The 25,450-nt window shown below is 46.9% G+C and overlaps 1 protein-coding gene across 45 annotated transcripts in view; it reads left to right on the plus strand.

Moving 5' to 3' along the window:
* The window catches only part of LOC143648798 (uncharacterized), a 303,168-nt gene extending 278,050 nt beyond the window's left edge, over positions 1-25,118 (plus strand). For 31 of the 45 annotated variants that reach the window (XR_013158774.1, XR_013158773.1, XR_013158789.1 and 28 more), the window contains 5 exons: positions 10,033-10,607; positions 15,724-15,768; positions 16,407-16,460; positions 17,147-17,200; positions 19,554-20,928. Coding sequence is in view for 1 of the 45 variants with exons in the window: in XM_077119306.1 (XP_076975421.1) it covers positions 15,724-15,801; positions 16,407-16,460; positions 17,147-17,200; positions 19,711-19,764; positions 20,816-20,887; positions 22,305-22,430 (438 nt within the window). In the remaining 44 variants the exon portion in view is untranslated. The other 14 variants (XR_013158793.1, XR_013158777.1, XR_013158815.1 and 11 more) reach the window with 10 other exon arrangements.
* The last annotated feature ends 332 nt before the right edge of the window (positions 25,119-25,450 follow it).

Raw genomic sequence — 25,450 nt, forward strand, 5'->3', positions numbered from 1 at the left:
CCTCCCATATATTAATACATATTATGCAACAGGGGAGAACAGGTGATAGGGTGGGAGCTAAACTCATTTGGCATCTGGGTGATAAAATACTGTGGTTGACAATCCCATCTACAGTGACATTTACTTTTATTTTTTTTTTACATAGGCAGGCCCCAGAAGTTGAACTGGGTCTCTGGCATGGCAGGCAAGAACTCTGCCAGTGAGCCATTGTGGCCCACTCTACAGTGACATTTTGATGTATTTTAATTGTACAGACAATATTCTTTATCCTTCATGTACATTTATTGAATATTTTAAAATATACTGTACAAGTTACCTCAGTCTCCCTTTTATCTTCTTTTTTTAAAAACATGTCCATTTTCTCTCCATGGAGGTAGATAATGAAAAGGGTCACATAGTAAATGCTGCCCATTCAATCTGGCAGACAGGTGATATTAAATAATTTATCATTTAATGTCTTTAATGTAATATACACCAGTTCATTATTAGAGAAAAAGAATGAATAGATTTTATTAGAGAGAAAAAAATTATAATTAGGATGATTTTGAGTGATATAAAATATATAATTATTTGACTTTATCTCTGTTGTAGAGTTTAAAGTATTATGAGTTCTTCATTATAAGAAAGTCATTCTCTGCCCCAAGTATGTCAGCAAAAAAAAAAATTCATAGCTATACATGTAAATATTTCTAATATATCCATACTTCTCTGTGACTTTTAGTCTGAAGGAAATATTCTAAATAATTCTTGATGTAAAAAAACTGATGAAAATTAGGAAATATTTTGTAATGAACCTAGATGATAATAATCAATACTAAAATGCTTGGCCTGGGACAAAAGTGTTGCTCAGAGAAATATCTATATGCGTAAACACATCTATTAGAAAACAAGAACAATCAATGATATACGTTTTAAATGTACACTTCAAGAAGCTAGAAAATGATGAAATAAACTCAAAAATAAAGAAGGAAAGAATTAATGAAGGGTAGAAGTAGAAGTTAGTAAAACAATAGCATTATCAAAACAGTGGAGTTTGACTTAGAAAAATCTTATTTGCAAATTCTCCCAAATCTTTAAAGAGAAGAAAATTTTGATGTTATATAAAATGTCCAGAGGAGATAAAGTTTCTCAACTCATTTTACAAAGCAACTCTATCCTTTATACAAAAAGTTGACATTAAAAATAAAATAAAAAGGTTATAGCAATAAAAAGCTTCTAGTCCATGTACTAATAATGATGCTAAACAAGTTTGTATAGTTGGAATGATTTTGATTTTGCATAGTAAAATGTATGTAAACAAAATGATTTGAAGATTATTGAATATTATGTAGTGGGAACATTTTTTGATAATGGAACGCTTATAAACCCACACAGCCTCACAGAGAGGAGCCACCAAAGCACTGCCTCGCGGACGAGGACTGTGGCACCACCTACACATGTGCAGGTTCATAAACCCACCATTTTGGGCTGGAAGCACACTCCTCTCCCACCCTTGCCTTCTTAGCCACTCTGGATGCATTTTGATGAATGTATTCATGACAAAAATGTGAAATTAAAATCACTTTCAAAATATACTGACTTAAAAATGAATTTTAAAAGCAAGAGAAAACCTGCAATATAGAGGGTTACGTAGCAGTTTGTTCATCCATGTTCTTGTTAAACACCATCAGTCCTGGTGCAATATGATCATTCTGCTGGGCAGGATCAGCATCCTTATTCCTCAGCATGTGTCAACAAAGCAATAAACATTTGCTACATGTGCACTTAATGAATGAAGGATTTATATTCTGAGAGTCACTTGGAGAGCTGCTTGCTTTATGATGGCCTCCGATAATCATGGCTGGTTGTTAAGAACTCGGTACACTGTCATCACACTGAATCATATGGACTGATTTCAATGCCCAGGTCTTCCATGTTCGAGCAGCAGGGTGACTGATTAAATCTACTCATAGAAAAATCTGCAGTTCGCTTTTTTGTCTTCTGAGTAGATTCAGTCCTGACCCTTGGAGCTCTGAAACAGACGATTGCCTCAAGTGCACTCAATAGTTAGCAATGTTCTATTACCACCTTGGTGATAAGGCTATCCTTTTATCCCTTATGATGATAGCAAGCTAAATGCTTTGATAATGAGGTTCTGAGTCAATATCATTGATCTTCTTTTTTATGGTACTCTTCTTTTCCAAAATACATTACAGGCTATAAAAAGAGATAGCTCCATCCAACACAGAAGGGTAATTAGCTCGATTATTGGCACAGAGGTAACTTGGATTGTGAGATGTGGTCTCCTTCTGTGACTCTTTTTCCAGGCAACATATTAGAATAACCTAGAATTACAACACTATTGCCTGAAATTTAACCTATTGCAGGGATACTCAAATTGTATTCCCCTGAAAGTCAGCATAAATTGGAACTTGATAGAAATGCAAATTCTCAGGCACTAACCCAGACCTACAGAATCAAAAATTCTGGGTTGAGACCCAGCAAATATTTTAAAAAGGCTTGCAGGTGATTCTGATTTTAACAAAAGCTTGAGAATGACTCTATGAGAGAAAACAGTGAACACTAGAGGCAAGCACTTTTTACAGAAAATATAAAAGGACTTCAGTAAACTAACTGTTTTTCAATAAATACAGAAAAAGATTGAAGAAAATATATGCATTTCCATTATTCAGAGATTTACATTGTTGATATATTCACCAGCTATATCAAGTAATTATTATGTGTTAGGATATTTTGATTTAATATTAGGTGGTGCCCAATACTAAGAAACAAATACATTTTTAAAATTAAACATAAAGTGATGTTGATATGAAACAATGGTAGACAATTATTCTTCTGACTTATGTAAATTATAGGCAGACTCTTAGGAAAGAGGAAAATAACTGAGACCACAGCAATCGGGGGCTACTCACTATAAGTCATTCCTAAAACACAGGTGTCATGGCCAGGTTCATGTGTCAACTTGACCAAGTGGTGGTACCTGTTTGGTTGGGCAAGTGCTGGCCTGTCTGTTGTGATTTCATAGAACTAAGTCATGATCATGGTGGGTACATTCACAGCCAATTCCATTTGTAATGAGCCAAGGGGAGTGTCTTCTACAGTGAGTGATGCTTAATCTAATCACTGGAAGCCTTTTAAGGAGGATTCAGATGAGACAGGTTCTCTCCCTGCTTCAGCTGGTGAGCCTCTCTTGTGGAGTTTGTCCAGACCCTCCATCAGAAACATTGCCTTCACAGCCTGCCCTGCCAACTTTGGACACTGCCTTCTGACAGTTATGTGAGACACTCATAAATTTTATATTTGCGAGTGTTTCCTGCTGATTTCATTTCTCTAAAGAACCCTAAATAATACAACATGTGATGGGTAGAACTCATCGCTGACATGTAGACAGTATGGAAGTCATTTCTCACACTTTTGCAAAAAGGAAAATAGCTGGGAAAATCTGAGAACCAATTTTCAACCCATCCAAGAATTAACACCATAGGGCAAACCACTACCCCCAAGTTTGTAGGATCAGGTGAATTCAGAGACACAGTCAACATCTGCCTACCTGGAGAAGATACTGGAGCCATAAACTGGTGGCAACACTCAACTGGCCATTTGACCAACTGTTGGGAGTGGAATGTGCACAGGTGTAAGAGTGAGAAGTTCCTGGTTTGACATAGTCTTAGGGGGCCCTCCAAACTTTTGTGGGCTTTCTCTCCAGGAACCACCAGTTTCTAATGGAAGAGATTCAACAAAGATTCTTTGTGGATCTGTGAGAGGGGGAAAGAGGAACCATTGTGAAAATACCCTGAGCCTTCTCCATAACAAAGACCTATTCTCTTAAAAGAAAGGAGCATGCTGGAGCCTCATCTGAACTAGAGGAACGTAATTCCACTCCACTCATCCCTTCCAGTCATTCTTTTCCATTTAAGACAGGAAACACATGATCCAGAGAGATCAGGACATCAAAGAAATGGACTGGAACTCTACACCAGGAAGGGACGAGAAGGCAGAGGGAAAATGAACTCAACTGCTGGAGACACACTTGTGAAGGACACAGCCCTGAGACACAAGATTGGCAAAAGACTAGCATTTAAAGAGAAAATTGTAAAGCGCTCCCTTTCCACATACTTTATCATCAATCAACTGGGCTCCAGCATAACCACAGCACATTAGAACTGAATGAACTGAAATACCAGGAGTCTCTCTCTAAGGAGTAGTACTAAGGAAGCCCAAAGCCATAAAAGAAGAAAAAACAAGTGCAGTGGAGGAATTTGAAGCCTTTGTCACCTACAGCAACAGCAAACATTGAACATTGCCAAAACTCCTCACCAGATTAGCATAAATTCTCGTACTAAAGGACTATTTATCTCAGCTCCAATGGTAGGTCGAATCATTTCTCCCACAAGGACACATTCAATTCGTAACTCCAGGTCCTCTGGATATGAACCCACTTGTCAGTTGGAACTCTGAAGACGTTTTTGTTAAGATGAAGTCAAACCACTCAAGAAGGACCTTCATCCAATGTACTGAAGTCCTTATGAGCAGAGGAAATTAAGGACATTAGTCAGAATACGCCAGAAGTGGAAGCCAAGGAAGGCAGATTTCAGAACACGACAAACTCTAGGAGAAAGCGTGGCCTAGAGTTACCTTAATTTTGCACTTCAAGCCTCTCAAACTGAGAGATGATAACTCCTAGTGTTTAAGCCAACCAATTTGAGGTATTTGTCAAAGCTGCCCTGCAAAGCTAAGACAGTTACATTTACATGATGAACCATGCCTGGCTTTCAACAACAACAATAAATTATTACAAGGCATACAGGAAAGTGAGAAAAACTGCACTCTGAAGAGCCAAGCCATCATCAGAAAAGACCCAGATATGATGCAAATACTGGAATTACCAGGCTTGAGTTTAAAACTATGATTAATATATTAAGAACATTAATCAGAGGGCTGGACTATGTGGAAGAACAGATGGATGATGTTTGCAGAGAAAATGGCACCTCTAAGTAGAAACAAAAGAAAATGTTACAAATCAGAAACACAGTGACAGCCATGAAGAATGCTTCCAAAGGGCTCATTAATGTTGAAAGCTTTCAGACATGATTACTTCAAATATTTCCTCTCATTTGTACTCTCTTTCTCCTTCTGGTATTACAATCACCCATATGTGGCATGTTTGGATAATGCCTCATAATTATTGGCTATTCTGTTCTTTTTTCCCCCTTGCTTTTCTGTTGTGAAGTTTGTATTGGCCTGCTTTCAAGCACAATGATTCCTTTCCTGGGCATTTCAAGTCTACATTTATGTCCCTTACCAATGTGTGACATCATCCCCCTGAGGTGGGCAGTGATGGGGAAGTGCTGACCTAAATTTGAAAAAGAATGGAGTGCGTAAGAAAAGGGAAAGGAATGACATACACAAGGACTATACTCTAGTTAATAAAATTGTTTCCATGGAAGTAAGGAATAGAAATATACATGTGTCCTGGAATTGAGCTATTAAGTTTGTGAGTGACAGATGATAGGAGTCAGTTTCACTGTTGGAATGGAAGGTCACCGACAAGCAAGGGGAGAAGTCTGGAATGACCACAGAGTACTGGATTACAGCTGGAAACATCAGTAGGAATTCACAATCAACTTAATATAGATACAGGTAGAGATAATACAGATACAGACAGATAAATATTTGTAGAGATATGTCTACCTATACTGTGCACATACATATTTCATTGACCTACCAGCTTAGAAGCAGCAATACCCCACTGGCACCCAGATCTTGGTTTCTCCTATTATTTTCCATCAAAATGAGCCATGGATGTTTTTGAGAAATGGCTGATTTTAGAACTAAGCCAGGGAATATATAAAATGACTCTGGAGCATCCATGTAAAATGAAAAATTAAGGAAGTCTCAGAACACACACACACACATTGATGGAGGAAGGGACAGAGGTGTAAATGAAAGAGCTTTAAATGGTTAAAACTTGGACAGTTTGAGTAAGAAAATAAAGTAGTACTGGATTTTAATCCAAAGTATAAATGAAATATCCATGAGTCCATACTAATAGAAATAAATAATTAAATAGATGACTAAATGGGAGTGAAAAGCCAAATCTCTTATGTAGAATAATTCCAAATAATTTAGGCAAATGTTCTACCATCAAGAAAGAGGAAAAATCCCCTCCCTTTCATATGGGCTACTGAGCAATGTCCTTCCAAATAATATCATACAGAAAGTGGAAACTCAAGAATAAAGTTTCAGTTAGACAACCTTGGAAATACGACCTCAGCCACGTAACCCAGGTCAACGTGAAGTGTAAGAGGTCCTATCGCTAGCATATGTCCGTGGGAAAATGTGATGAGGTGACACTTTAACATGTGTCTTCCTCCCCAAAACCTCTAAGTCTAACTAATCATGAGAAATACATCCCTATTGTAGGGCATTCTAGAAAATACCTAATCAGAACTTCTCAAAACTGTCAAAGTCATCAAAAACAAGGGAAGTGTCACGAAGTGAGGAGACCCCAGCAACATTGATGCTTCATACAATGTGATATCCCAGATGGAATTATGAATAACTGAAAGGATTTTAGCTAAAAACTAAGGGAATCTGGATAAAGTAGGGACCTTACTACCTAGAAATTTTTAAAAGTGTTGCTGATGTGCCACTTCCATTCATTGTGAGTAAACTGGAGCTCTTCTCAGCTTTTGAACAGAAAGAGACCACTCATACATTCAACCAGCCATCATTTCATTGACACATACTGGATATTAGCTATTTATACATGCAAAAACCTGCTAAAGAGTAGAGTCAGCAAACAACTTCTATAGCACATTTTCTCAGAGGGATGCAGGCAAACGTGCAAGGGTTTTCTGTGTGCAAAAATTGGAAACACTTGCTCTGGAATGTTGTTACACTGAATGATTTTGTAAAGCTTTTGTTTTATATATTGTATAAATATTTTTAATAAAACACTTTTGAGCTATTGAGGTCAACAGGCTGGCACAAGAGAAGAAATATGCTTTCCAGAGGAGAGAGGTTCCCAGCTCTTATGGTGGGCTGGAGTCAAATAAAATATACTCCTAGCATTTAAAATAATAAAGGATTTTTAAGTAGGTTGCTTTGAATTATAAATAATAAATAATAAGGGATAAAAATAGATATAGTTTGATATAAAATAAATTTTCCTGTTACTACAAAACCTCATTTATATTCTTTAGTAGTAAATGCCATTTTGAATTTCATAGGCATATCCTTACAAATTTTTATGAATATTCAAACTTTTATATGTTTAATTATATATCATCTACATACACACATATAGTTTTCATATATAAAAATGCCCCTCTATATCTAGACATCAGAATTACTAGCATCACCTGGGAAATTCTTAGAAATGCAAATTTTCAGACTTCACTCAGAACTACTGAATCAGAATCTCTATTGTCCAGGAAATTATTAGGTGCAATAAAATTTGAGATACATGGCCATAGTATGCATTTTATTCCTACAGGTTCAATAATGTCATTCTTGCATTTGCAACTTGCTTAATTTAAAATACATCAGTGCATATTATTGACTCCATGTAAACACACCTTGATGCATCTCTCATGTCATCTAAATGAATGAAATTTTATCACTTATTTGGTAGATATTTGCTTTTTTATCTTTTCTTATCATTTTGCTACTGTAAATAATGTCATAATGAGCAGTTTTTGCTCATCTTCATCTTCTTACTTCCATCAAGAGGCAGCCGAGAATTTTGGAAAGAAGCCCAATTTTGGAGTTGAACAGACTTAAGGGAATGCTGGCTCAGTGGCTTTTATAACAGGCTTGCAGAAAAATTGTGGGGATGGAATATCAGAAATGCATCCTCCTGGTAGAGTTTCTGGCAGTGGTGTGTGTACCAAAAGAAACTCAAGTGTTGTGGCAAGCAGCAGGAGAAATATCTGGGGGCTCTTCACACTGAAATTTACCTGCAGTGAACTTACAGACATGGGTGTCAGCCAGCACAGAGGTTTCTCTGCCGGCAACCTTATTTCTTCTCCTCACTCACCCCACCCTACACCAGATAATTGATGATCCAAAAAGTACCCAAAATGCTCCTTCAATTTAGTTCCTCTGTAACTCAGCTGCCATGTACTCTTGGGTCTAGCAGGTTAGCACATTTCACTACAAGTGCTCCTGAACAATGTTAAGAATCTGTAAAAAAAAAAAATAGAAGAAAAGACCTTTGTCCCTTTATATTATAGCAGTTTATTTTTATTTTTATTGACTTTATTTTTTGGGGGGGGAGAGGTTGTTTTGTTTACATGTCAAAAGAAGAACAGCATGAGACAGTGTTAAGTAGGCCAGGGCGGCTTTGTCTGGAGGCTGTCCCAGCAGGGGAGAGAGTGGGACTCAGCCCCAGATGTGCAGGGGGGCCGGGAAGGGACACAGGTGGACAGAGGCTGCACTGTGGGTGGGCGTTCCCACAGTGGAACTCAGCCCCATGTGTACAGGGGGGCTCTGCTGGAGCTGTCACAAGGGCCACTAGCTGTGGGGACTTGGCCACGTTCAGTGCATGAGGCTGGAGGAGAGGAGAGCTGGAGCAGCTCCATGAGGGGCCCTCAGGGCCAGGGGTTGACACTTACAACACCTGTGAACCTCCTTTCTGTTTCCCATTTCCCTGCAGTCGGAGCTGCTTTTCCTTCCTGTCCCACAGCTGCAAGGTGGGCTCTGAGGTGGTCGGGATGGTGGAGAGGGGGGCAACTGGGGTGCCCCAGCTGACAGTGGCCAGGTGGAATGTCTTCCCAGAAGGGTGGCCTCTCTTTTTCCTGCATGATTCCTGTTGTGAGAGCACCCTCGTGTCCTCAGAGGTGGGAGACTGCCCAGTGGCACTTAAAGGAGAATCAGCAGAGGTAGTGGAAATGCTCGGCATTATGGATAATTTTCACAGGCATTGCGTGCTCTTCTTTATTGATGGAGTTTCAGGAACCCCAATAGCTGTAGTTATTGACAGTGAGCAGGATATTTTACAAACTATATAGAATGAAAATCCATATTTACTAGTAATTGCTCTTTGTAGCCTGTTGAGAGACTGCACTTTGTTCTAAACGATGACATCACAGTACATCATGAGGGGGCTACTCATTATGAAAATGTGCAGTAATGTTCCTTACAAAGGTGCCTTTAATAAAGGAAACAATAGAAACATTCTGAAGATGTAATGTAAAGGAAATAGTTAAATGATTATATTAAATCCACAAGATTGAATATGATGCAGCCATGAAGTGTGAGTTTTTAAAATTGTTCCCTTTACATGCAACATTTAGACCAGGTGGACCAGGCGGACCAGGCAGACCAGGCGGACCAGGTGGACCAATAGAGACTGGGAGGAGGTGGCAGGTTGACGGGCTTGGTAGGGGTGTTGTGGGGTGCAGTGTAGGGTGCGGTGTGGGGTACAGTGTGGGGCATGGCTGGGTTTCCTTTTGGGTGGTGACTGTTCTGACATTAGATAAAGCTGTTGCACCGCACTGTGAGCACTCCAAATGTCACTGGTCACACACTTTAAAGTGGCTAATTTTAAGTTGCGTGAATTCATCTCAATAAAAATAAAGTGCAGATAATCACATGCACAAAGAGTGCGTGTTTTATCCAAAGAAATCCAATTTACTCTGAAATTTAGAACACATATGCAGGTGAATATCGATGCTAATAAAAATTTATTAATAATTTTAAATTTAAATGAACATTTTTGGGTTTTTAAAATGCCATTCTTTTGAGATATAGTCATACAGCATACAACCCATCCAAAGCATGTTGACTGCACTTGAGTGGCTACGTACTATCACAGCATATATGGTTGCAACCTGAAATTTAAACAAGTTTCTTAGCATAGAAGAATGTTCTCATCAATAGTCTAAGTAAAAATAAGCAGTAAGCAAATTTGTATCCACAGAATGTCATGATTGTTAAACAGAAGTATGCAATACTTAATTATTCAGGGTGTTTTTATTTTCTTCCTAATTGCAATTTTTCTATAGCGAGCTTGTATTATTTTTATAGGGAGAAAACATGCAAGTCGTCTAAGAGCATTAAATAAAATTCATCAATTAAAACAAGAACAAAAACTGCTGAAACCACCGAGTTACTTGAAGAGACCCCTTGGTGGTGGCCACGGGCTCAGCCACTGCTACCAGGGAGAAGCAGGAAGGAGATACTTGTGCCTCCACTTTCCAGTATTGCTCTGATTTTCCCCACTTCTAGTGATGGCTATTTTCCTTGACAAAAAATTAAAGACTGGACATCAGTAAAAATGATGGAGAAAAGAACTCCAGATTCTGCCCTTTCATAAAAGGGATTTTTTTTAATGGGCAAAGCCCATCAGAATCAACTTTTTCAGAACTCTGGAAATGAACCAAGAACTTTTGGCAACTGGAGGAATACTTATTCAAGAAAAAGAGCTGATATCTGCTTTACAATGGTGAACTTTGGAATGGTGAACTTGGCAGCACCAGTCCCATCCCCCAGAGAAGTACAAGAGTCATTCACTGACAACTACAAAACATGATGAAATAAATTCAATAAGATCTACATGATGAAACTGCATCACATGTTCATGAGCCGGGGACTTACTATTGGTAAGATGCAATATTCTCCAAATTGGTCTACAGATTCATTACAATCTGTTCTAGTTGACTAGCTGCCAGAATGTAACACACCAGAGATGGATTGGCTTTTAATAAAAGGGGATTTATTTTGTTAGTTCTTCAGAGGAAAGGCAGCTAACTTTCATCTGAGGTTCTTTCTTATGTGGAAAGGCACAGGTGATCTCTGCTAGCCTCCCCACCAGGCCTCTGTGTTCCAACAACTTTTCCTGGGGTGATTCCTTTCTGCATCTCCAAAGGCCTGGACTGAGCTGTGAGCGCTGAGATGAGGTATGCTGAGCTACTTGGGCTGTGCTACATTGAGCTCTCTCATTTAAGGACCAGCCAATTAAGTCAAACATTATTCATTGCAGCAGGCATGCCTCCTAGCTGACTGCAAATGTAATCAGCAACAAATGAGCTTCACATGCCATTTGGCTCATGTCCACAACAACAGAATTAGGTGCCTTCACGTGGCCAAGTTGACAACTGAATCTAACTCCCACACAATCCCCATAAAAATTCCAACTTACATTTTTCTTTTCTGAAATGGACAGTTTAATCCTTGAAAATTCATATGCCCTTTTTTGTTTGTGATGTATTGGAGTAGCTGAAGGGAATAGCTGGAACTGTTGAACTGTGTTCCAATAGCCTTGATTCTTGAAGACAATTGTATAATGATATAACTTTTACAATGTGACTGTGTGAGTGTGTCTGATGCTCCTTTTATACAGGGTATGGACAGATGAGTGAAAAAATATGGATAAAAATGAGTAAATAATAGATGGGATAAAGGGTAAAATAAATTGTGTAGATGGAAATACTAGTGGTTAATTAGAAGGAGGGGTAAGGGATACAGGATATAAGAGTTTTTTCTTTTTATTTCTTTTTTCTGGAGTGATGCAAATGTTCTAAAAATGATCATGATGATGAATATACAACTATGGGATGATTTCATGAACCACTGATTGTACATTGTGTGTGGACTGTATGTGTGTGAAGATTTGTCAACAAAAATATTTTAAAAAGGATGCTCATATGGAATTTCAAGGAATGTACACTAGTAAAAAATATTGATAAGGAAGAACAAAGTTGGAACACATGACTCCCAATGTCACAACTCACTCCAGAAGTACAGTAATCAAAGCAATGCTATACTGACATTAAGGATGGCTCAATGGAATATAATTTAGGATCCAGAAATAAACCAATATGTTTATGGATAATTGAATTTTGATTAGTTTGCCAAAATGATTCAAGGGGGAAATAATGGTATTTTCAACAATTGGTGCTAGGTCAAATGTTTATCTACATACATAATAATGAATTTGGACACATTCTTCAGAACATGCACAAAAATGAATATGCAATGAATCAAAGACCTAAATATAAGAGCCAAAATATAAAATTCTGAAGGAAATGTAATGGAAATCTTGGTGAATTCAAATTAAGCAACAGTTTCTTACATGTGACACAAAAGGCATGAGCAAAACAAAAAAATGTTTCACCTCATCAGAATTAAAAATGTTTGCCCATCAAAGGAAACTATCAAGAAGGTGAAAAGACAGCTTACAAAATAAGAGAAAATATTTGCAAATCATGTATCTGACAAGGGTCTAGTATCCAGAATATGTAAACACATTTTACATTTTAACAATAAAAAGACAAATAACCCAGTTTTTTAAAAAAAGTGGGCAAAGGATTTGAATAGACATTCTCCGAAGAAGGCATACAAATGCTGATTGAGCATGTGGGAAGGTGTTCAATATCACCAGTCATTAGGGAAATGCAATTCAGAACAGCAATGAGATACCTCTTCACACAAACTAGATGGCTATAATGTTTAAGAAATGGATAAAAGAAAATGTTGGTGAGACTATATAAAAATCGGAGCTCAAATATTCTTGATGGAAGCATAAAATGGTGCAGCCACTTCACGTTTGGAAATTCGTTGAGCAGTTCACAAACATTTCACCATATGATTGACATATGGCTCAGTAATTCCAGGCTGGGGTGTATACTCCAGAAAATCGAAAAAGTATGTGTACACACACACACACACACAGAACTTGTAAATGACTGTTCCACTAGCTGAGGAATGGACAAACAGGTGATATGTCGATACAATGAAGTACTATGGTGCCCTGAAAAGGAATTATGCACCAATTCACACTACAACATGGATAAGCCTTAAAACATGGTGCTCAGTGAAAAGCCAGTGGCCGCAGATGGTGTGATCTTGGTGAGGTGAAGTGCTCCCAGTAAGCAGCTGTTTCGGGAACAAAAGTAGTTGGTGGTTATCAGAGGATGGTCTGACTTCTAGCAGGCATGGATTTCTGTTAGGGGTAATGGGAATGATATGGAGTTAGCAGTGGTGATGGTTTCACATGTCAGTGAATATGCTATAAACCACCCACGGGTACAGTTAAAATGGTGAATTTTATGTTATGTGAATTTTATTTCAGTGAAAAAAGAAACTGAAAGCTTCACCTTTCTCTCAAAACTCAGGGTCTCACTTTGTTTCCAATCCCTTACAGGCTCCTAATATTATATGTTCTCCTGTATATTCCAATAAACCCTAATAAGAGAAAATATTTGCAAATCATGTATCTGACAAGTATCTAGTATGCAGAATATATAAACACATTTTATATTTCAATCCTGCACTCTGATTAACTCCTGTTTGTTCTGCACTCTGGATGTTTTTTAATATAATGTTTTAAATGAAATTTTTATGATAACTTTTTAATTAATTTTGCCAGTCTTGTGTCTCATTTTTCATGACTTTGCCCCAAGTAGGGAGACTCCATCAGGCCCCTTGGGAAGTGTTACTGTACAGTCAGCTCAGGAAGAATGCTAGCCTCTGTCCAGTTCTTAATTTGTGAGTGCAGAGCATGTGCAGGGCCCACCTGTGAGTGCAGAGAGTGTGTGGGGCCCATCTGTGAGTGTGGAGTGTGTGCAGGGCCCAACTGTAAGTACAGAGCATGTGCAGGGCCCACCTGTGAGTGCAGAGTGTGCGGGGCCCACCTGTAAGTGTGTTTGAAGGGCCCACCTGTGAGTGCAGAGAGCATTCAGGGCCCACCCATGAATGCAGAGTGTGTGCAGGGTCCACCCGTGAGTGCAGAGTGAGTGCAGTGCCCACCTGTGAATGTGGAGATTGTGTGGGGCCCACCTGTAAGTGCAGAGAGTGTACGGGGCCCACCTGTAAGTGTGGAGTGTGTGCAGGACCCACCTGTGAGTGCAGAAAGTGTGCAGGGCCCACCTGTGAGTGCAGAGTGTGCAGGACCCACCTGTAAGTACGGAGTATGTGCAGGACCCACCTGTGAGTGTGGAGTGTGCAGGGCCCACCTGTGAGTGCAGAGAGGGTGCAGGGCCCATCTGTGAGTACAGAGTGCACAGGGCCCACCTGTGAGTGCAGAAAGTGTGCAGGGCCCACCTGTGAGTGCAGAGTGTGCAGGGCCCACCTGTAAGTATGGAGTATGTGCAGGACCCACCTGTGAGTGTGGAGTGTGCAGGGCCCACTTGTGAGTGTGGAGTGTGCAGGGCCCACCTGTGAATGCAAAGTGTGTGCAGGACCCACCTGTAAGTGCAGAGCGTGTGTGCAGGACCCTCAGTGTAGGACTCGGCAGCCGCCCTGAGTGCCCCACCCGGACAGGCTGGTGATGTCCTGAGAGTGTGTGGGGCCGCAGCGTGGAGCTAATTTTTCCGTCCATTTTACTATAATTTTAATTATCTTTCTCTGGACAGTGGAACCTAAAAATGAGTCTTACTTTTAGTTGTTTTTGTTTTGGCATGGGCAGGCTCCAGAAATTGACCTGGGTCTCCAGCTCCGCAGGCAAGAGTTCTTGCCCCTGAGCCTCTGTTGCACTGCCTGTACTTTCAGTTGTGAACATTTTCTGTAACTAAAGGATTTTCCCTAATTATACACGTAATCCATGTCAGTGCATAGTCATGATGACGGTGATGAAAAAGCCTGGCAGTAGAGAGAAGAAAGTAGCCTTGCACGGGATTCTATGACAGAGGCAAAGCTCTGTCAATGTTCTTGTCTATTTTTCTAGTCTGTCTTTCTATCTATGAAAAATATATCTTTATAAATTCCCACATGTTTATATCTAAATGTATATCTAGCTCTCTAGCCATTATACATATAACTAGACACAGATGACTTTTCTTATAAAAATAAACTCAATGTATTTTAGGGTTGTTGAGTTTTCTAGCTAAGTGCTGTACTCATTCATAACTTTGAGGGTGTTTGCACAATTCTTTCCATAGGTTTCTGGAAAGAAATATAATGACTATATTATATGAGAGTTCTATTTTCTTAATGAGAGTTCTATTTTCTTAATGTTGTTTTTCTTAAAAATCAATAAATTATGTTCAATAAGGAGGAAATAAAATGCAAAAATTAACTTTCCTTTTTTTCCTAAAATTCCTTGCTTTCACTTAATTGCACCAGGAGACCTGAAAATGGGAACCCGCCCCTGGAGGGACACTCAAGCAGGATTAGTGGTGGTGCTTCGGAGGTGGCTCCAGGCCTGTAGACTGGGAGGACCTCCTGTCCTCTGAGCAGACGTCTGCTGGGACCACCTTGGGCCCCAGCTCATCTTTCAGCTGGGAGCTGGGAGCGTCCTGCTCCAGTGTAGGGCCAGGTGGAGACCAGCGGACGGGTCACCCAGCTGAGAAGAAGGGTGCGGGTTTAAAGAGAGGCGAATCTGGTCCAGCTTTCATTTGGTCATTCGTTTGGACACCTTCTGAAACTCTGCTTCTTCCTCTGAAGTGGGCACAGTGATAGCTCCCTCCCTGCTTCCCTCTTCCCTTCCCTCTCCCCCCTTTCCCTCTTTCCCTCTTTCCCTCTCTCCCTCACACCTTCATTCCTTTCCCTCTTTCCCTCCCTCCTTCCTTCCCTCCATCCCTCTTTCCTTCTCTCCTTCCCTCTTTGAGGGAGGAACTAAGATAGAATGATGGTGTCTTTAGCAGAAGACTGCCCCCATGCTGCCCCTGGGCCCCTGTCAGGAGACAGGGAGGGGTCGGCTGGATTCATCCAGGCCACTGCCCTTCCCTGTACTGGTCACTGCTCTTTGGCATAACAACTTCATCCCCTTTCCTCCAGGGCTTCAAAGGACACACCAGCGATGCCGGTGCACCTGGGCCTGGAGTAAGTGAATGTCCCACTTTGGGGGTCACACAGGTGAGGCTGAGCAGGGCCTGGAGGTCACCCAGGGAGGCTGAGCAGGGGGCTCTATACCAGGGTCCTGGGCTCTGTGGCTGGTGGTGATACTGTCCCTGAGACTGGCAGGGGGGCCCAGCACTGGGGACGATGGGCAGCCCCCCCTCTTGGTCTAGCTCTTCTAGATTGCCCTGAGGCTCGGGCATGCTGAGACCAGTTTGGCCAGGTTGCCTGCAGCCAGGTGCTGTTCTGCGGGTGATGTGGGACTGACCTGGCCTGTGGGCTCAGGGTGCCTCCCCCATGGGACAGAGGCCAGGAGGGGTTGTCCCCACGCCCGGGCTCCATGCAGAGGACCAGTGGCTTCCACCCAGAGGGCAGCCCTGCCTGGGCTCCTCAGCCCCACTTCTGTGCCTTCCCAGTGCCAGGGGAGGGGCTCAGGATGCTGAGGAGCCACGGCCCAGCCTGGGCGATGGGAGGTGGCGACTCAGGATGGAGGCACCTCGGTGTCGCCCTGACCTCTGCTGGCGGACGCCGCCGCTCCCGACCCTCGCCCTGGCCGTCCGGCCACTGACCCCTCCCTGGGCAAGCCTGAACCCACCGAGCACTCACCGCTGCCTCTCCCTTAGGGTGAACCTGGTGCCGTGGGCTCCCCTGGCTGGGAAAGGCCTCCAGGGAAAGATGTAAGTGTGGGTCAGGGGTGGGGTGGGGCAGATGGGACCCCAGGCGCTAGCGCCCAGGGCAGTGTGGACGGTGGGGAGGGTGGTGCCAACAGCGTGCCCCCCAGGGGATCAGGGAAGGAGACCAAGCGCCGCTGTGGGATGGGCGGAGGGTGCCAGGCTGTGCCCAGTCCCCCATGAGATGGTCCCTCTATGACTGCAGCGTTGCTGTGCACAGGTGCACGCAGGCGCCCAGGTTTTCAGCCATAAATGGGCTGAACTGTGGCCATGTCAGGAGGCTCTTGGCAGCTCTGAGGATGAGCCTGGAGCCGCCACCCATGGGCAGGAGGGCACCATGCGTGGGGCGTCCCCACTGTGCACACTCAGGAGAGGGTTCTCCGTGGGTCCCGCTCGGCAAAGCGGGGAAGTATTCTGGAGCGTCTCCCTTTTCCAGGCATTTCTGTTAGTCTCGGCTGGCGCTTCCTCAGGCCTGCTCCTAAGCAAGGAAAGAAGCGAAGGCACAAATGAAGGAACGAATGCGTGTGTTTCCTCGTGAACGTGGAATAAATTGATCTCTGCTTGCAAACACTGCCCACCAATGGTGAAATCTCATTGGTTCTCTCGGCTGTGAATTGGCAGCGTTGAGTCCTCTCGTTAGAACCATGTGTCCGGCATTATTCTGTAATCACGTGACCGTCTGTCTGTTCCAGGGCGATGCTGGACCCACAGGGCTGCAGGGCCCCCAGGGGCTGAGGGGCCTTCTGGTGAGTTTTGCTTTAGCATGATTGGCTCCTTGTTTCCCCACCGTGGCTGTTCAGCAGGCTCAGCCCCGTGTGCTTTAGGAACAGCTCTGTGCCTTCGCAGCTGGTGTGGCCAATGCCCTGAGCCCCGTCGTGCCCCTTACACACCCCCAGACTCTTCTCTGGAGCCCACCCCTTCCTAGCGGGCAATTCCCTGGTGCTCTGGGGCCCTGCTCAGCAGCTCTGGTGGGTTGCGGCTGCTCCAGCCTTCCTGCACCTGGGAAAACCCTTCCCTTATCTGAGGGCTGCCTGGGCGGATGTTGGGGAAGAAGGTGATAAAGTATTTATGTGCCCGGTGCTGTGCAAAGAAGAAGGCTTACATTCGCCCCTGTGACCCGGACCAACCTCGCGGCTGCCTGCAATGCCATGCTGCTCGCATGCTGCAAGGGGGACATGGGGCAGAGCGGAAAGACCCGAGAGGATCCGATGCTGCGAAGGACACTTCCCTCCCCCACACTCCCGCCTGTCCCTTACCCCAGTGGGATTCGCTGATAACAGCAGCTTGTCTATGTTTTAAAATATTTCCAATACACCCAAAAGACATGCACAAAATGTTTTTTTTACAACTTGCTTATTTTTTTGTGCTTACATGTGCATGATTTGAGTGAAAAGTGAAATGAACAGCTGAGGGATTCGACCTGTGAGCCCTGCGCACTGCTTTCCCGGCTCCACCTGGCACAGCTGGTGGGAGGGATTGGTGGGATTGAAACCAGGACTTTCCAACTGCAAACCCGGCATTCTGCCCCCACCATGGCTGCTGACATTTGCTGCACTGGAGGTCCTGCTGAGGGGATGCGGCCAGTGCGTTAGAGTGCTCTGTGTCCTGAGGACTCACCAGGTGGACTTCATTCCTGCCACCATGCCTTGGGGGCCTCTGCAGCTCATACCAGGCACTGCCCTGAGCCAGCAGTGCTGGGGGTGCAGGGTGCTAGCGCTGGGTGCTGGTGATGAGGGAATCAGGTTAGGGACATGGGCCTGCACAGGAGTGGGTAGCACCAGGCCTTGAGGCATAAGCCAGGGGTCCTGGCTTCTGCTGCAGCACCCCCAGGCCACCCCTGAGCTGGAGGAGGGGTGCTCATGTGACTCATCCATCCTTCCCCAGGGCCAGGTGGCCCACTATCCAGCTGCCCGCCATCTTGAGTCCCCCCCATCTCCTCCTTCTAGAAGGAGGACAGGCCAGCGTAGGCCCTGCACAGCCCTGACACTGCATCCCTGCTCTCGCTCAGGGCGCTTGCCCACCTCGCCACCCCTGGGCTGGTGCTATGAAGGAAAGGGAAGTGACATTTTGGGGTTGTGTGCTCAAGGACATATGTCAGAGTTCAGGAAGGTGGAGGGCATCCAGTAAAGCTAGAGGTCCCAAAAGTGTTTTGTGATTTTCTGTGCTTTTCCAATCAATCCTGAGGCATATCACATGGAATTTGTTCCCAACAAAAAATGAAAGTTTGCAAATACTTTTCTTTTTTCAACACACAAGAACAGAGTTCCAGGTTATTTCTCTGGCAAATCGGCTTTCCCTCAGCTGGACTTTTTATGCTTTCCTGAGTGCAGACAGTGTTCCCAGCATCCCCGTGGTGCCCACACATTTAGAGAGACACAGGGTGGTTGGGGGGCACAGGGGGAGCCAGCCTTGGGCTTTCACTCAGAGGGATGAGGGGCAGGCACCCTTGGCGAGGGCAGCATTTGGGACCCAGGGCTGCGTGCATGTCCCAGCACTTATGGCTCGGGATCCCACTCAGCTGCTGGGCTTTCCTCACCTATGACACCTGCATGGCCAGACTGGGAGGCCCACGGTCAGTGCCCAGTGCAGGTGTGGAGGGAGCTGCGTGTTTGGTGGCCTGGCCATACCCCCAAGGAAGGATGGGTACAGGAACACCCACGTCAGTGCCACTGGGTTCACACCTCAGCTCTTCCACATCCTTCTCGGGCCTCTCTGTGCCTCAGTTTCCCCTTTGTGGAGTGGTGGTGATTTCAGTGATGTGATTCCTGCAAAGCCCTTAGAAAATGGCTGGAGTGTTGGAAGTGCACAGCCCATTAGCACCTCTCACCATAAAGCACTCCCACAGGGCAGACATGCTGGCGAGCTCGTGCCTCACCTGAGAGTTATGGGCACGAGTGCTTTGGATGAAGGACTGGGGATGGGGTGAGTGGGGGTTCTGTGATGTGCCTCATCTCTGATTGGTGGGGTGCCTGCCCCATGCTGGGTGGAGACACAAGAAGCACAGGTGGTGCCTTTGGGGTCCTGAGTCAGGGAGGAGACCCTGCAAGATGGGGTCCCCCATGGGAGTCCATGAGCTGAACACACAAACCCCATGTGCAGGCTGGAAAGCATCGGATAAGAGGCTCCATGCTGACTTGCTCAGTGGCCTGAGGACTGTCTAGCAGTGAAAGCGGGTCCTTCCCAGCTGGAATCTCTCTGCGCCGTTGCCCTGCCCTGTGAGCCCCGGCCGAATTGTTCCTTCTGCTCCTTCCTGCAGGGTAAGAATGGATCCCCTGGAACCCCAGGAAACCCTGGTGCTCTGGAAAGCCCCGTGAGTATCTAGAGCTGTGAAGTGAGGGGATCAGGGGCAGGCTTTGAAGGGTTACGTGGCTCATGTCACGGCTTGTCTGGTTTCGACCCCTGGAAGCACTAGGAGGGATGGATGTGGGGTTTGAGTATAGGATATAGGAATGGATGAAGGATGTGGGGTTTGAGTGGTAAGAATTGGCCAAGGCAAGAGGACCTAGGATGGATTTCAAAGAGTAAAATACACATACAAAGCTTGTAGCTCCCTGTGTTTACAGCTCTAGACATCCAAAGGGACGAAGCTACTAAAAACGTGAGATAAGTGTAAATGGTAGTTGTTTCATGTTCAGAGGATGAAAGGACAGGGTCAGGCTGACCAGACTGCCCTTCTCAGAGGACAGGGAGTGTGCAACCGGCAGAAGTGGAGACCCATCTTGGTCTAAGATATCTCCTGCTGGTGAAGAGGTGGGTGGGGAGTGCAAGGAGGGGAAGTGGGGAGGCAGTAGAAGGAGGGGACAGCCCTGAGCCCTGGTCTCTGGATAGAGGATTTGGGTGGAGGAGACAGCTATTCAGTTACTTGGTGGGCTCTAGGGTTTGGATATATCAGAGTTTGCCATAGTCTTCTCCCACCCCAACCCTCTGGTGTGTTTTTTTCTAAACCTGGAAGCCTGCTCAGAAGGCCACCCAGGTGTGAAGACAATTGCACAGGGCAGTGGGACAGACCAGTCTGTCTTTCCTGGTTGTAACTCTGAAAGTCCTGCAGCCCAGGACGCCCATCAGTCCCAAAGAAATGAAGGCAGTGGGTCACCCTGGTGGACCTCACTTCCTGTTGGACCAGGGACTGCTGGTCGTTGCTGACTGCTGTAGGGACCCCACTCACCATGCTGTCCCACTCCCTGGCCACAGGTCAGGGACCTGCTTTGCCTTTCTCAGCCTCTTTCCAGCCACTGCGGGAAGGGGGTCGTTCCTTCTCCTCTGTTGATGACTTCTGAATGCAGAAGGGTCACAAGTTCCTGACCCTGCCTGAATTTGCACCTGACCCCTGGGAGAATGAAGGTCTTGCTTTCTCTCTGCAGGGCCAGAAAGGGAACAAGGGAGAAGGTGGCAACCCAGGACTTCCTGGTTTCCAGGGTCCCCGCGGGCCTCCAGTAAGCAGTGACTGCAGCGTGGCTGAGGTGCTGTGCTGCATGTGTAAAGATCAGCTTCTGCACCTGTCCCTCCCCTCTGTGTCCTCGTGTCTGTCTGCTCCCATCAGAGGGTCATGATGACAGGAGACGGCAGAGTGCATGGGTGAAACATAAGCCTGGTCACACCCGATGGGATTCTCAGCCCCGGCTCCCTAACAGTGAGACCTGAGGAGCAGGGAGAACTGAGTAATGGCTCATGGTCTCAGTGGGCCTTGGGGCCAATCCCTCAGTGCCGTAATCACACCACCTACCTCGCAAGATTAAACAGAATGACCCATGTACAGAGGTCAGCAATGTGCCTCCATCCCATGTACCCCACAGTTACAAATACTGCACCTGTGGTTGTGGTGGGTTAGCTGTGCTGATGGAACTGGGAGGGATGAGTGGGCTTGGGAATGCAGGTTCTCACACAGAAGTTTTCTTTCCAGCTGGTGCTGGGGTCTAGGTCTCCAGACTCAACAACGAAGGCAGATGAAGCCCATGGGTGATCCTTATGGGATTTCTCGCTGCAGCTCCCCAGCACAGCAGGACTCCTCTGAGTGGCTCAGGGACTCAAACGTTCTGACTGCAGCTTGCTGTCCTGTTCTGTCTACAACAGCCCACCCAGGACTGCTGGCCAATGGATGGGGTTGCATGAGCTCACAGGAGTGGAGACCATCTCCCTTCCTCTCTCTCCTCCTTCCGCTTAACTCTGTCCTGTCCAGTGGCCCCTGCAGTGCAACCTGGCCCCCTCCAGGTGGTGACCCCATCCACCTTGCCAACAGCTTGGCCCTAAGCCTGACTCTGGCCACGTATTTTCCTTGAGGCTGTTGGCTCAGTTGCCCCTGAAGGCTGAAGCCTCCTGTCTGCTCCCTTATTAATAAGTGTCAGCTCCCACTGAGCAGCCAGCCCAGCCTTCAATATTGCACCTGCCCTGTTCTGGCATGCTGCATTCTCAGGCAGGCCTGTGACACAAGCAGGGTGCCAACACACAGAGATGAGGAAACCAAGGCACAGGGAGCTTGGGGAGGGTGTGAGCAGGTCATCCAAGCCACAGAGCCATAGGCAGAGAAGTCGCGGCTAAGACCGAGGACTTAGGGTCCCTTCCCTGGGAGGCCCCTCCCTGAGACCATTCGTAGCAGTCCCAGGATCCTTTCGCTGGAGTCACCACTCACCCACTGACCAAGAGCCCAGGCCCAGGCCCTCTGCACCCAGCAATGGTGTTTCTTTTCCCTGTATAGGTTGACCCAAGACCCCTGCTTGGGGTGTCCTTGGTCACCAGGACCATCCCCCACTGTCCTTGCTGAAACAGGATGGGTTATCTTTCCTGTTTGGAGGTAGGTGTGTGCATGGCACGCACTGGTGCTGCAGCCCAGCTGATGCTTTGCTCTTTTTGCAGGGAGAATCAGGAGAGAAAGGAGCTGCAGGGATGAAGGCAAGGGCACCCCAGGCTTCTCTTCCCCCAGGACCCTCCCCGTGGGCATGTGGGGCTGATGGTCCCGGCCCTGCCCAGGGGCCACCTTGAAATCCATGCCACAGTCTGAGCAAGGGGGCCCCGCTGTGATTTTGCTCCAGGTCTACGAATAATTTCCCAGCCCTGAGGGAGGCATATTGACACAGTTCTGCAGGTCAGCTGGTGGCATGGCCTGCTAGCTTGGACCCCAGGTTCCGCAAGGTCCAGGCCCACTCCCCCACCTCTGTCACCAGGACCCCCACTTGGCTCTTTCACTGCCACCTCTCTCCAGGATGTCTTTGTGGCTCCTCACGGGCAGCCCCTTGCCATACCACAGCAGGGTGACCTGTGTAGACCAGGGCAGAAGCTGTGGCCCTTTTGAGTTAGAGGCTTGGACCTGGCGGAGGATTGCACACAGCATGCAGTGTGCAGGGCACCAACCGGCCGCTTGGCCCTGCTGACCCTCTCAGCCTTTTAGTTCCTGAAATGTGCGGGCAGCTTTCCTGAGGACCACCCACACCTTTTTCAGAGGGCCTGCCCCCATTCCCCCCTCATTCCCTCTTGGGCAGCCCCATTCACATGGAGGCCCCTGGGCATGGCAGGGGCTTGTTATCGTGGTGGGGAGAATGGAAAGGGAAGTCTGTGGGCTGGAGAGCAGGAGGGGGCTGCTGCCACCAGTCAGCGGCTGCAGGAACGGGAGGCATGGATGGCCCCTGCGCATGGCGCTGTGGGGCACCAGGAGGGGCTGAGGGGCCAGGCCGAAGGTCAACGGCTGCCCCGTGGGTTCCATTGTAGGGTGCCCCCGGAGAACCAGGGTCCCAAGGAGAGAAGGTAAGTGTGGGGAACAGTCAGGGACTGGGTGGCCAGGGTCTGCCAAGGGGGCTAGCCTAGCAGTTTCTGTGGCTCTCAGGGGAACTCGCCAGGCCCTGGAACAGAGGCTCAGCCCCCAATGTTGCTCGACTGGTGTTGTGGCTTCTTTCCTTTTCATCTCCTTGTGTTTGGCCTTTATTTAAGGAGTAACAGCCTCACAATTGCAAATTCAAAGGTGGGCATGGGGAGTTATTGACAGGTGTCCCTCTGCCTCTGTGCCAGCCACCTGTGGCTGCAGTTGCCTGGCACCAGGCTTGTCACCCAAGGTGGCGGTGAAGAGGGTGCAGACTTCCCCAGAGTGACACATCTTGGTGCTGTACTCAGAAAGGCTTTCCTTAAGTTTCACACCAGTGGGGAGGGGGCTCCAGCCATAGCCCTTGGGTGTTACTTGACCTCGGTGCCTCCTTGCCCAGCTACTCAGCTGCCTCTGCTGCCTCTGCTGCCTCTGCTTCCCCTGCCCGCTTGTACTCCCCGGGCCTGCAGAGACTTCATCTCGTTTTTCAACTTTCTTTGCACGCTGATGGCTGTGGCGTCCCTCCTGCAGCCCAGGAAAGTGGAGGTGGAGCGGGCATCCTGCCTTACATTCCTGGGTCCTCTCAGGTCCTGGGCACCAGGGCCAGGGAGTGGCCAAGCAGGATATGAGGTCCCCCCAGGGGCATGTCGCCCAGAGTCCCCCAAGCCATTACTGGGGAGCATGGGCTCAAGTTCTGTCTAGGAACCAGAGCTCAGGGTCTCTTCTCTAACACCTTGACCACTAAAGCAGAGTGCACCTTTCTCCTGCTGAGTGGTTTAGCGTCACAGCCAGATGTTACACAGCCTCACTTCATGCTCCTGGGGGGTCCGAAGTGCAACCAGCTCCCAACGCGGACAGGCCTCAGCACTGAGGCGCTCTAAGAACACACATATTCAGAGTCCTGAGCATAAGACCACCATATCCCCTAAAGAGCTTCACACCTGAAAAATGGGTACAGCCCCTTGAATTTGGCTAAACTCATTTTTCTAATTCTGCAGTTTTTTATTGGCATTATAAAAGCAATATAGACACGTTTTTAAACAATGTGAATTGTATGAAAGTGAATGCAGTGAAAAATGTGCCTCAGTGCCTGTCAGCCTCAGCCCCCACCCATTACAGGGCACTGGGCCCTTTGTCCCTGCAGAGAGACCCTCAGTGCTCACAGCCAGGCAGGCATGTGCCAAGCAGGGCCCAGCTCTCACTAAGCCCCAGGGCGTGCTGTGCTCTGGGCAGCGCGTGTTCCACATTTGCACAGACTCGTCTGTCAGACACAATGGCATGACAGCACCTGCTTCCTGTCCCGTGGCTCCCGGGTGTCAGTGAGCTCAACCCCTGCCCCTGCCCTCTTGGCCACAGTTGGGAAGGGCCTGTCACCACTAAGGCTGTCCAGGTGACCGCCGCATCACAGCCTTGGCCCAGGGCCTCGCAGGGCTGGCAGCTGCCCTGTGGCACAGACATCGGAGGCTGGATCTGGCCTGGAGAGTCACTGCACTTCCCAAATGCATGAATCTGGCACCCGAAGCCTGGGCTGGTGATGAGGAGAGAAGGGTCCCAGGTAGGGTTTTCCCTAAGCTGCTGGATAAGCTCCGAGGCTGGAGGGGGTGCAGGGCCCCCTGAGAGCTTGGGGCCTCTCTCAGCTGGGCACCCTGACCTTCCCGCTGACACTTTGGGGCTGGTGGACTGAGTCTGGGCACCCACCTTGGCACTGGGGACTCGGGGCGGGTGGACTGAGCCTGGGCACTAGGCACTGGGGACTAAGGGCTGCAGGCTGAACCCTGCCAGCCCCCACACCCCTGGGCAGGCGACCCCCTCCCCCATTGGGAGGCCGTGGGTGTGGCTGATCCCTTCCACCCAAGTTGTGCATCTTCCAGGGCTCTGGGGGCCCTCCCGCAGCATTCCAGTCCCACCTGCACAGCACACCGGCAGTGATGCATCTGCTGACACATCTCTTTCTTCCTCTAGGGAGATCCTGGCATCAAAGGAGACAGAGGTCCTCCCGGTGGGAAAGGCCAGCCTGGGGACCCTGGAATCCCCGGTCACAAAGGCCACACAGGCCTGACAGGCCCCCAGGGACTGCCTGGGGAGAGTGGCCGGACTGGACCCCTGGGACCTCCTGGCCCACCGGGATTCCCAGGACTCAAGGTAAGGGGACTGGCCTCTCTGGACCTGAGGGGAGCCAGGGAAGTGTGGGCACTGGGATCTGACTTAC

The sequence above is a fragment of the Tamandua tetradactyla genome, chromosome 10 (assembly GCF_023851605.1).
Source record: "Tamandua tetradactyla isolate mTamTet1 chromosome 10, mTamTet1.pri, whole genome shotgun sequence".
Lineage (NCBI taxonomy): Eukaryota > Metazoa > Chordata > Mammalia > Pilosa > Myrmecophagidae > Tamandua > Tamandua tetradactyla.